Source organism: Miniopterus schreibersii, assembly GCF_964146895.1.
Source record: "Miniopterus schreibersii genome assembly, chromosome: 13".
NCBI lineage: Eukaryota > Metazoa > Chordata > Mammalia > Chiroptera > Miniopteridae > Miniopterus > Miniopterus schreibersii.
In genome coordinates this window covers 34,699,006-34,712,320 of record NC_138113.1, presented here as the reverse complement: position 1 = coordinate 34,712,320, position 13,315 = coordinate 34,699,006, and the positions used below count along the sequence as shown (strand labels likewise).

The 13,315-nt window shown below is 35.9% G+C and overlaps 2 protein-coding genes across 2 annotated transcripts in view; both read left to right on the top strand.

The window, feature by feature from the left end:
- The window catches only part of PELI1 (pellino E3 ubiquitin protein ligase 1), a 52,178-nt gene extending 41,596 nt beyond the window's left edge, over positions 1-10,582 (top strand). The window contains exons 3-7 of the mRNA XM_081156804.1: positions 252-381; positions 3,348-3,449; positions 7,120-7,317; positions 7,412-7,600; positions 8,141-10,582. Of these exons, the coding sequence (XP_081012930.1) occupies positions 252-381; positions 3,348-3,449; positions 7,120-7,317; positions 7,412-7,600; positions 8,141-8,707 (1,186 nt within the window). The 3' untranslated portion in view covers positions 8,708-10,582. The remainder of the gene's footprint in view (positions 1-251; positions 382-3,347; positions 3,450-7,119; positions 7,318-7,411; positions 7,601-8,140) is intronic.
- A 1,546-nt stretch (positions 10,583-12,128) lies between these two features.
- The window catches only part of VPS54 (VPS54 subunit of GARP complex), a 134,914-nt gene continuing 133,727 nt past the window's right edge, over positions 12,129-13,315 (top strand). The window contains exon 1 of the mRNA XM_081157257.1: positions 12,129-12,178. The gene's annotated coding sequence lies outside the window, so the exon portion shown is untranslated. The remainder of the gene's footprint in view (positions 12,179-13,315) is intronic.

The following is a 13,315-nucleotide window of genomic DNA, read 5'->3' as shown; positions in this document are numbered from 1 at the left end:
CCAAACACCAGGATCCAAATTCTGGCTTTGTATGTATAATCCAAAAGGTACTTAGAATGTGGTCAGAAGGAATCTCATTTTGTTTTATACTCAGGCAGCTGGGGATCAGCAGTTGCTAAAAAGAATTTTAGATACTTATAATATCCTACTATATAACTAATTGGGGGATTGGTCCTATAAGGCAAAGTAACACATTTGTTAAATTGTGTGGTACTTATAAGAGATCACTAAACTTTTTCTCTCCCAATCAGGTATAATGGGTCTCTCCCAAACGGCGATAGAGGAAGAAGGAAAAGTAGGTTTGCTTTATTTAAAAGACCTAAGGCAAATGGGGTGAAGCCCAGCACTGTGCATATTGCTTGTACTCCTCAGGCTGCAAAGGTAAAAAACAAAACAAAAATTGTAAATTAACTTGGAGAAATTGAAAGACTTCTTGTACATGTTGTTTATATTCTCTAACATTCCCTTCACATTCTGTACCAGAAGTTTCCTTTTGTTTGGATGGGAGAAGACACTTTGGAGACATGATATTTGAAGGGCTGCCATAGGGAAGGGTATTGGACTTTTTTTTCATAACAAACCAGGATCAGTGGTTGGAAATTAGAAGGAAACATTCTCTCTTCTTATTAAACAGGATGGGGGCGGGTCTGGGGCTTTATCTAGTATTTAGAATTGTGCAGCTGTCAGTCCTGAGAAGTAGGGCGTTCCTGCTGTTACTATAGGGCCCTTGCCTAGGCTTGGCAAGGAATGTAGTGTAAAGAAGTGTATTCAGGTACTAGAAGCATTTTGAATGAGGCAGTTTTTTAAACTAAGGGTCTTTCTCAAAGATTCTGTGGGTACTCTTTTGTGTATTTATTTTTTAAGCTTTATGACCCCCATAGCTTATAGTATAGTGCCTTCAAAAAAGGCATATTAAACATTAAAAAATATATTTTAAAAAAAGTAGACCTCCATAATTATTAAGTTGAATCAAAGCTGTGAAAAAGCAAGTACTCACTGTATCTACAGTATAACTTCTCAGTCTGCTTGCCTAATGCCTTTAGCCCCTTTTTCTTTCCCTACCCAAATCTCCAGAACCGGGGCCCCCATGTTCCTAGAATGATAGACGATTAGGGGGAATTTTAGATCTTCACATTTCCTATGAATTCTGTACTTCCAGTTGTATAACACATACTGAATTTCATACTGTGATGAGTGAATAAAAATTACAGAGTTCCTTGACGTGTGGAAATACCTGTATCTTTAGCTAAGCAGCCCCAGGGTGTACATTAATATTACACCATCCTGAGGTGTATCTTTGTAAGTTAAATAACGAGAGATAGAGAAATTGGTATATGACACCTTGTTTTAGGTCGTAGCTCCAGTCCCCAAAGTTAGTCGGATTTTTGGCTTTGTTTTATATTCAGTGTGGTGTCTAAAGCAGCCCTCATGCCTTGACTATGCCTCCTCTATTACTATTTGAGAACCAGTGAATGTAGAAAAGGAACAGTTTCTTTTAGGTGCTTCTTTTTGTTCCTTTGAAGAGAATGGATGTGCTAAGCAGGTGGTGGAAGTGGACAGCTTATTAACCCAATCAGAGGAGCTTCTTTCCAGCATTTCCCCACAGGAGTGCTTTGGCATTTTGGGTGTGCCAATTATTCTTTGTGCAGGACTGTCTCACATATTGCAGAACAATGCCTTTTAAGCCCTCAAATCATTGTGACAGCCAAAAAATGCACCTACATATTTCCAGATGTCCCCTACAAGCTTATATGACCTCTGGTTGAGAACCATTATCATGGGAAAATATTTCTAACTCCTACTTCTGTAATATTCTATTCTGTACTTTTCTTTGCATTTTTACTGTCACGCTCCTCATGTTTTCATTGTTAGCTCCTTTTCATCTTTACTGGACAGTAAGAATTTTAGGGATCAAAGATTGGCTCTTTCCTCTTTCAGTTTTGGAGAAATGTAGAATGAGGTCATGAAGAAAACTGTTTAGTCTGGCAGTCTTCTCACTGTTCTGCCTTCCAGTCCAGTAAGAACTTGACATAGTTCTTGTTCTGAATCTAAGAGACAGTTTAATAGCTTAAAAAACAAAACACAGGGATTACAATCTCAAAGTACACAAAAACCTCTGTTTTAAATCTCTTTAGCCAATAAGAACTAAATTCCAAAATACTGAGCAATTCTGTGATTGATAAGTCAGTTGCTTAATGCTGAGTTAAAGTAATTGTAGGTTTTAAAACCTATATAAAACAATTATACAATATTTATGAATACATAAATGCGTAGTAAAAAAGAACCGCATGCATGGGAATGATCTGTGCTGCATTCTCAGGGTTGGGTACCCCTATGACTAAAGGAGAGTAAGGGAGGGACACGCAGACAGCCTTAATTATATCTGTAGAGTTTAATTTCTTTTAAAGATGAGAAGCAAAAGTGTCATTTTTAAACTTTGGTAAAGCTGGGTAGTTAGTACCCAGGTATTCGTTTATTCTCTTTGTAGAGAATATGAGAAGTTCATAATCTTATTTCATCTTAACGCTGTTATTTTAAGGCTTTATTTATTACAGATTAGCTACATATTCAGACCAAGTAAAATTTTAAAATGCCAAAGCTCTAATTAAGCAACGTTTTTTTTTTTCATTTACCCTCTCTGTGTATAATCAGTCTTTTGTGTCTTTATATCTGTTTTCCTTTTGCTCAACCTGTTTCCACTTCCTTTGTTTGGGTTTTCCCCCATCTGACATTGTCTTCAACTCATATACATAGAAATGCCTGAAAACAAAACTGAAAAGTTCTTTTTAGCAATGTTTTTAGTTTGGGATAAGTCAGAGGTACAGTCGTAAGCATTATATCCATTTCCTCTGGTAATGTTTAATCATTCTATGAATTTTTCTGTATCTAGTTCAGCATATGGCAGATATTTGTCATCTGTAGCCACAGAATGGGTAGTTAACTCTGCTTATCAGTTAACATTAAAACTATCTGAGTTACTTTAAAAATAAAATTCCCCTTATCATGCAAGATTTTGTATTTTCTTCTTATCAGAGCAGTACTGTTTTCAGATTCTACATGGGATTTGGTTTTGATTACTTTATAATTTAAAATACTTACAGGGAGACACAAATTTTATTGCTTTTATACAATGAAATTATGTTTTAACTCCATAATTACTTCAAAGTATTCTTCTACACCCTACTCAGCCTGCAAAACTGCTGTCACAGCTGAGTTATGCAAGAGTTGTTAATCTCTAACCTAAATTTCAGGGGGGAAATAAGTCATATATGTTATAGATTACCTTTTCTTAAAAATCTGATTTTATCAACCTAACTAGTTTTTGCTTTTAATCTTTTCTTTCTTAGGCAATAAGCAACAAGGATCAGCATAGCATATCATACACCTTATCTCGGGCACAGACCGTGGTGGTTGAATATACTCATGACAGCAACACTGATATGTTTCAGGTATTATAATATGTGAATTCTTTTTTCATAAAAAACAAAAAAGTTAAAACCTATTGTCAGTGACTTTTGCTCTGTTCAGATTAAGAATTATCATATTTTCATGTATTTCATTAAAATATATATTGTTTTCTAAATCCCATATTTAGAAGTTAGTGTAGCATAGTTAAGAGGTAGTCTCTGAAATCATAATTCCTGGTTAGTATTGCTTAGCCACTGTGTGTCTCAGTTTCCTCCTGTAAAGTACAGTTAATAAAACTTCCTTTGTATGACTATTAGCAGGCTTAAATGGTTTAGTACATGTAAAGTGCTGAGGGGTATGCCAGTAAGATGGTAAACACTTAGCTATTAATAATATAGATATAATAGTAATTCTCTTAGCAATTATCCAAACAACAGAACCAAGAAATATTCTGCACACTTTTATGACCTTTTTTTTTTGCCACTACTTTCCCACCTTCCTTTATAAGCAACAAAAAGTACAGGCAGTTCTAACTGTTTCTAACATACATGTGAAGTCTGACTTGTTTCTCAGCACATATCTGGTCAATAAAAGTTTGGTTTTTTTCTCTCATTCTCTTAATCCAGTTGATGGTATAAGAGAATGTTTTTATAAACTGATAGATGGTAGAACAGGCAAACTCAAAGATGTAAACAAAATTTATGATATCTTTTCCTTTAATAAGGGTTTTGTAAAGGCCTAGGGTTTTCTGGGGGGGGGCGGATTTAAGTACCTAGTAATGTTGCTTTTACAATCATTGTCCCAGTGACTTTTTAACTTTTCCTTTATTTTACAAGATTAATTGAATGTGAAAAGGCTTGGAGATGTCTTTTTTATAACCAGTAGCAAAATACTTCTTTGAAGTCACTCACTCCCCCCAGCCCTTTTAATGGACTACTGATTTTTTTAGAATAGTGTCTTTAATATTAGAATATGAATGTTGCTTTTTCCAAAAAACTAAAAGTAAGTAACAACCTTAATGAAGATGAAGGTTTGGATCTTAACGAGAACCTAACACAAGCTTTAGGATGATTTTCCATCTTTCATTTTACTGACAACCAGTTAAAATGAAATGTGCTTAATTAGCTTTTGAAAAATCAAAATGCTACCTAGATATTTGATCATAGACTAGAATTTTAGTTTCAGAAATTACCTTGTATTTATTTACCCCTCATCTTTTGCCAGTAAAGTTACTGAAACCTTGTGAGTCAAAGATTACAAAGTTAGTTGGGGGTCAAAATTGTGATTAAACCAGGCATCCTGAGTTATAGAACAGTGTCTTCACCATCTTATGAAGGTCCTTAAATACATTGCAACATTTTTTGGTTTTGTCTTTTTCATAAAGGAATAGTGAATTTTCCCCAGTAATAGTAAACTGCTCATACCCTTTCTACAAGCGTTGTACCTCTATGGAAGATACAAACATTTCTACATCAAAAACCTAAACTATAGTATCAGAAACTACCCTGATAAATTAGCCACTGTTTGAGGAACTGGTTTTGTAATCATTCAAGGATTGCTTACCTTCTAAACTGAACAAGAACATTTATTGTTCAAGATACCAGATATTCAAACTGCACCTCTGTACATTGCTTGACACTATGAAGTAAATAAAGGAGACAGTACAAGTTGATTACATACGTAGGTGGTACACGGGCAGTCTAAGTGTGTGAAGCACAGTCTTCTAATTGGGTTGAAGAAGGATAAGGAAAGACTTCATGGCCAGTGCCTTTTTGTCTGGATTTTTTTTTCTTTTTAATCACTTTAGTAGGATTTTACCAATCCAGTCAGTAGAAAGGTACTCTGACAAAAGAGATGATAAAGATCTACACAGTGTGGTAGAAGATTGATTGTGGCTAGAATATACTTTTGTATGAACAGAAATAACAGGAAATTAGGCTGGATTGGTAGGTGGAAGGCATATTGTGAAGACAGTTTCTAATTATTATCAGAAATAAGAAACTGATGAGTTTGGATAGGTTATAAGGAACCACTGAAGTTTTTAATGGAGATGGGAGAGAATGACATGTAATCTGTATTTTTAAAGGTAATAGTAGCAATTAGAGGAGGAATTACTAAAGTTTATCTTAACACAGTTCTGTTTTGGCTTCTGAGCACAATCATGTAGGTTTTCTCATTATAGACACTTAATATTCCTTCCTTCTTAACCTGTCATTACCAATATTACTTTGATGTCTCAAATCTTCTCCAAGACCCACATCAAATATCAGCTCTTCTGGAACAATCTCTCTTACCAAATAAATGCTGCTTCTGAGTATCAATTCTCAATCCAATCCTTGGTCTACATCTTTTGGCTCTAAAAGAGCCTTTTTATTTCTGAAACTGTTTCAAAGGTCTGAGACCATTTTCTTTGGATATCATTATCTTGAAAATACAGAAAAGGGACATTCAATCTTATATGCGTTAACCAACCAATTTTCCCTTAAAACTCTCCCAACTAAATAAAGACTTTATGCTTGATGAACAGACAAAAACACTAAAGAGCTTTATCCAAAAGTACGCTGATATGAGGAATTCCTGAGGCTCAGCTATGCAAAGAATGATTTTTAAAAGTTATCTTTGTAGAGGTCAGTTTTTTCCCCAGTACCCACATTCTTCAATTTTATGATATTACTTTATAACAAGTACATTAATGAACTGATCATTTTAAATGTTTATTTTAAAGCCCTGTGACACTTGTCAGTTCTGTCATCCATTCTACTGATTTCCTTTTTTCCTTTTCAACTTTGATCTTTCAAAATGAAGTTAATTTATTTACTAGCTAGTACTCTGAAGTTGTTCTTAATTCTCTGATACTTCACCCACCAGAATTCTTTATCTGAGAACCTTGTCTCTGAAATATGGTCAAGAACGAGGAAAAAAATTAAAAGGACATCTAGGCATATAAAGTAAATGTCAGAAAGGCCAAGCACTGAAATTCCTTTCTCTGCTCCCTGGCGAATCCCTTAGGCTCTTACCAGTAACCTTTTGAAATGCTGTTCTTTGAAGTTTGGTTATTTGATTTCTCAACCCATAGCAAAGTAAGAGTAGCTGGATAGAGAAGGGCTGTGCTGTTAGAGACAAGTGTACCTAACAGCACGAAATGATAACTGACAGTCTGATAGAAAAGACACAAAAAAATCTATGAAGTACACTTAAGACCTCAAAGCAAGACTATGTGAGCCCTAAACATAAGGATCGGTGTTCTTGTGCACCTTTATAGCACCTGAAGACATCACTGTACTTTATCTGAGTATAAATGGTATTCATAGTGTAATATCCCGGACTTGGCATAAAAGATTTACTTGTGTGTTAACTATATTCTGTTAAAGAAAGTAGAGTAATATATAGGACACATATTTTCATCCAAAGGGGTTAAAATTAAAATCTGCAGCCATCTAGAAATCTCAGCCATCCTAAACTCTTTTTTCCCTGAGGGTTTCATGTATTCTGGGTCATAACATCCCACGAATACTCTCTAAGTGATTATTATATCAGAGCAAGTCTAACAGATTAGTTTTCAAGGGTATAGATGCCCCCAGAGTTAAGTGTGATAAGTTTGAGCTTTAGAAGTTTCAGAGGCGTAATGATTGCACCTTATTGTGCCTTTCTTGAATGGATTTTCTACTGTGTTCCTTTGAATAGATTCATAGACATTTCTTTTTCCCTTAGATTGGTCGGTCGACTGAAAGTCCTATTGATTTCGTAGTAACTGACACAGTTCCTGGAAGTCAAAGTAATTCTGATACACAGTCAGTGCAGAGCACCATATCAAGATTTGCCTGTAGAATCATATGTGAACGGAATCCCCCATTTACAGCACGGATTTATGCTGCAGGATTTGACTCATCAAAAAACATCTTTCTTGGGGTAAAAAGCTTTTTTCCTAAATGATGCATTACTTTAATCACTTCTGTTTCCAAGTTAAAAATAAATGGAAGCTCATTCTTCTTTCTTCTACTAGGAGAAGGCTGCCAAATGGAAGACATCAGATGGGCAGATGGATGGCTTAACCACTAATGGTGTTCTTGTTATGCATCCACGTAACGGGTTCACGGAAGACTCCAAGCCTGGAATATGGAGAGAAATATCAGTGTGTGGAAATGTATTCAGTCTGCGTGAAACCAGATCAGCTCAGCAGAGAGGAAAAATGGTAAGTACTGAGATGTAGCTTCTTTTCTAGCTACAGTAAACACATAGGGTGAGTTGGACTGAACGCATTACATATTCCCCAAAATGCTTAAATAACTCTTGTAGACACATATAAACAGAACTCTGTATCTTCTGCTTATATCTATATTCTCTTTGATTGTGATATTTATTGGATATGTTAGACCTACCAATTAGCCTTGGAAAATAAGCCCATGGGGACAGGTGTGTTCAGAAAAGACAACTACCTATTTGGTTCCAGATCCTGCTTCCTCGTGGTAGTCATACTTTTCATGCAGCCTGTCCCTTTTGATTTAATCATAAATTATCTTTACTATAAGACTGAAAAGAAATACATTACTTCTCAATATTTCATTTTTGATTTTCAAACATATTTTTCATGACTGCTCTTCGAGCTTCTTAAATATTTAGTAACAGTTCCAGGAAATGTTGGTCTTGAGTAAGGAGCATGTAAGACTGGCACTCTTTATGTAAAATCTAAAGCACAGCGGTGAATGTGTTTTTTGACTCTTGTTTCCTCTAGGTGGAAATTGAAACCAATCAGTTACAAGATGGCTCATTGATTGACCTCTGCGGTGCAACGTTGCTGTGGCGTACTGCAGAAGGCCTTTCCCACACTCCAACCGTGAAGCATTTAGAAGCTTTAAGACAGGAAATCAATGCAGCACGACCTCAGTGCCCTGTAGGGTTCAACACACTAGCATTTCCTAGTATGAAGAGAAAAGATGTCGTCGATGAGAAACAACCATGGGTCTATCTAAACTGTGGCCATGTGCACGGCTATCATAACTGGGGAAACAAAGAAGAACGTGATGGAAAAGATCGTGAATGTCCTATGTGTAGATCTGTTGGTCCCTATGTCCCTCTGTGGCTTGGATGCGAAGCTGGATTTTATGTGGACGCCGGCCCTCCCACCCATGCGTTTAGCCCGTGTGGGCACGTGTGTTCAGAAAAGACAACTGCCTATTGGTCCCAGATCCCGCTTCCTCATGGTACTCATACTTTTCACGCAGCCTGTCCCTTTTGCGCACATCAGTTGGCTGGTGAACAAGGCTACATCAGACTTATTTTCCAAGGACCTCTAGACTAACAGACAGTTGTCCTCCAGGACTGCATTATACATTTATAAGCTAAGTGAGTTGGGTTTTTCAACCTGTTGTCCACACCACGGTTTCTCTGATCTGGTCATTTGCATTAAGATGAAGAATTTTTTAAATCATTTATAATAAATAGTAGCAATTTTTAAGCAAAAAAATACAGGAAACTCAAGCAAAGGAATTTCTGAAAGTACTAGACTTCTGAATTCTGAGTTTTTAAAATCTATTTTGAGGAGAAAAAGACAGTCTAATTTGATGCCTTCATTTTAGTGTTTTTGAATCACCCATCCTCAGTGTTGAAAAATTGTTTTGTATAACTGAGGGTACTGTTGGTTCAAACTATGTTAGTTTACAGTTTGTTGCAAACATTGTAAAATACAGCAACATGTATATTAACTTTTTTCTATTTATCTTTATTATAGAAAATACCTTAGAATGTTCTCGATAGAGTAGCATGGTAACGTAATGATGGTGTCACACTCTTGGTGTGAATGGTAGGTTAGCAAGCATAGCTCAAGGATTTGCAAAGTTAGGAAGAAGGACAGAAGAGCATCTCTCCCCACCCCCATCTAAATATGGACTTTGGAAAATTAGAATCCTTTGTAAACCCAAATTCACATTAATTACCATTGTGTAAGAGGTGTTTGTTTTTAACCACGTTGAAGATTATCAGGAAAGATTTTTTTCCTCAGTGTTTCTCTCAAGTGTAGTACTATAACAAAAACTTAATGCTAAGAAACATTTTATATGCTCCTTTGAATATGCAATTTAATCTAGATTATCTATTTTTCTCCTGTGATAACTAATCTGTTTTTAGTATCAGCAACATTTGGCAAGTTTATCTTTTAAATATAAACTGTGGTTCATCTGTTCACTGTTTCTACAAAAAAAAAAATCATTCTCATGAGAAAAACATAAATTAACAAGAAAGGAGAGTGACTTGATTTGCTTTTAGAAAAAGAAATGCTTAAGTAATTAATTATTCTGTTTTTGGTCTTATCCAGACATTAAGAAACCTAGAGAGATGGAAAGGGTTGAATGACAAGAATGTGCCCCCCTTTTTTTAACCTAACAGACCAGCCTTAACTTCTGGCTTGAATCCTAAGGAAAGTTGCCATTGTGACTCAAGGAAATGTTTGGTTGGCAAAGGAGCACCAGTGACGGTAGAGTGGAGGGACATATTTGCATGGTCTGTTTGTTCTGTAATTCCAATAAGTTCTTTTGCTCTTAGAAGCAAGAAAAAATGTCTTCTCCCCCTTCTCCTCCTGCCCCCCTCCCTTTTTTTAATGCACCACAAGGAAAATATAGACAGTTGCACTACATCAAACCCTCTGTGGCACTTGTAGAAATCAGTACACTTTTAGATTAGACAGAATCATTATTTTAATCTTTTGATTTGTTTTCCTTTAGTTTGAAAAGTTGTATAATATTTAATTGACTCTAGCAAAATTCTGTATGTGGCAGCATAGCTTTAATTTATCCTATTACAACGCTGTTCTGAATTTTCTTTCGGTTTAAAGAACAAAACCTGTTGCTTAGAAGCCATGAACTATTTTATTTTACTTCCACTTGTCAGAATTTCCTTGTTTTTAAAAACGATCATTTGGGCTCACTCAGGAAATGCATGTCAGGAAATTTGTATTATAAGTTTACCAGTTGTGATGTACCAGTAACTGCTGTTACCCCCTTTTCAAAGAAGTGTAACTGATCTTGAACTTTTCTAGATTGTCACATGCTTTGTGACTAATGCAAGGAAATCAAGTCCTGTGTTGTATTTGTTCTAGTCATTTCTATTCAGCCTATATATTGTAGCTAATTTTTATTTGCAATTAATTTATTCAAACTAAGTAAATACTTTTCAAAATAGATATTTGAACTTGTCTCTATGCGTTCGTTTTTGCTTAACTTGGAATGGGAAATCAGAAGTGCTAACTCATGGACAAAACAACTGCACACTTCAAAAATATTCACTTGAAATAGATGAGGAGTTTACATTTAAGGTACAATTTTAAATCTCTGGTTCCCTTGGGAAAGCATCTCTTACTCATTAAAGGTTGAACAATGGAGGTCCTTCTCTAAGTTAAGTCCCATTAGAGAGTTGGCTTCTTGCAAGTTGCATACTAGACTGTTTAAATAGTGCCTCAGTGACCTGAAAAGCTTCATGTTCTTTACAAAGTGCCCGAATTTCCTCCCACCAACTGGGGAAAATCTGGTTCATTTTATATTAGATTCATGTTTTGAAAACTCAGGTAATTTAAATCAGCAGTCAGGTATTTTTCTGTTTAAGCATTTTTAAATATTTGTTCTGTCATTTTGCCAATGCCAAATGGAACGCTTTTACTGACACAGTTGTATTAGGGGAATGTCAGTATTCTGGCCAAGGGAGATGAGTTGTACTCATTCTGGTCTCCTAAATGTATTCTCAAGAAAGATATTCTTTATGGCTTAAATCTTTTATAAATATCTAGTTTCTAAATGTCTTAATATCCAAGTGTTCCTTAATTTGTACAGGGGATTAAATTTCCCTTCATCTAAAATGTTAGGGTCATGAAGCAATACGCAGTAAATATCCAGAAGGAGGAGTCTTTTACCAGGTTGTCTTCTTCAAGCTGAAATTGCTTGTTTTCATCATATAAAAATCTAGTACATGTAAAACAGAATAGGAATAAATAATAATGTGAATATATAATTACATCTAACGTGAGTATTCCCACTCCAGTCTTCCCTCAGGATACTTCAAGAACCATGTGTGATGTATGGCCTTCTGAAATACTGAGTAAGGGCACCATGGAACTTGATTGATTATTTCTTTAAATTTATAAGATAAATAAAATTCTAACACGTTGGCCCCTCACCTCAATGGGTCATCTTGTGCTACCCTACTTTAGAGACCACTGGCTAAAAGATCTGCGATCCATTCTTTTGTGTTTATGTCCTAAGTATTAACCCTATAGCAAATTGGATCACCAAAATGCTATATAACAACTATATTATTCTATCTCCCACTTCCACTTTCAGAATTGCTCTTATATAAGTATACTTGAAGGGCGTGCCCTTAAATTTTATCCACACATTCTTACAACAGATACTTGAATATCCACTATGCACCAAGCCGGGGTGAAAAAATAATCCCTCTCTTCATGGGGTTTGTATTCTAGGGGGGAAATAGAAATGAATAATAAAAATAAAAGAGAAAGCATGATAGCAGTTTTGGAGGGACAAATAAAGCAGGAAAGAAAGCTACAAAGTGTGTGTGTGTAGTGTTTACATTAAATAGGGCAAGGAAAAGCCCCGCTGGAAGGGTGATACTTGAGTAAAGATCTGAAGGGTGTGGCTACTTAAGAGCAAAGCATGTGGCCAGAGGGAACAGTAATTGTAAGAGTGCTAAAGTAGAAGCATGCTTGGAATATTTCTGTAATGGCCCCGTGGTATGAAAAGAAGAGAGTATTAGGTAGAATGACAGGGTAAGTGGGGCATGGGGAGCTTGGAGGACCTTCTGAGACTTTTGGCTTTTATTTTGAGTGAGATATGGGGGACATAGGATTTTGAACAGGGGAAATACGTTATCTGACTTACATCTTTAAAAAATTTAAATAGACTGAAGTGGGAGCAGGGAGACTAGTTTGGAGACCAGCGCAGGGATCCTGGAGAGATGAGGGTGATGTGGATCAAAGTGGTGTAGCGGGGCTGGCTTAAAGAGGGGCCAGAATCTGGGTGTGTTTTGTGTTTTGAAGGCAGAGCTATTTGCTGGCAGGTCAGATATAGTTGGTTGTGAAAGTGTCAAGGGTGATTCAGCTCAGCCTAAGCAACTGCAAGAACAAAACTGCCATTTATCGAAGTGGAGGAGATTATGAGCAGAATGGTTTGGGGGGAGGATACACTGTGTTGTGGAATCGGGAACTTAGTCTTGGACGTTAGATTGAGACTCCTTTTAGACAAGATTTTGCCAAAGGTAAAACTCTTCTTTTTTTTTAAACTGCTATCAAACTTCTTAACTATTATGATCAGTGTTCACCGTATATTTTATGCTCACTTAGAAACAAACAAAAAAACTCCTCCTGATTAATGGCGAACTTCCTTTCATTGAAATAGAGAGTTGGGACACCTCTGGAGTTTCTCTCTTTGTTTTGGCTGCCGTCTCAGGAACTGAAGTTGTTTTTAACTGCAGTAACTTCCTTTAGCCAACATGGGCTGATACAGTTTTTCTCCCTTTCACTCATGTGTTCCTTTTTCCTTAGCTCTTGCATTTATGTTTTTAAAGTCCTCAGTTTTATTGAATCTTAATATTTTACTGCTTCAAATCCTTTTTGGCAGCGGCTGAGTACATATGTTATTGCTGTTTTTATTTTAATATTCAAATATTTACAGAAAAGAAAGAATTTTTAAGCCTATTATATAAGTCCAGATTTTAATATCCAGCTTCCCTTAAGGAAATATGCCCGTGTTTGATAATGTTGTCAGCAGAAAATGGAGTAAGTAAGATCAAAAAGAATTTTCCTAGTAATTGTTCAAGTATCGATTCCAAATATTCCGTTAGATGAGTTTAAGTTGACATTCGATTGTAAACCCAGATATATATGTTAAATCACAGCATAAAATAA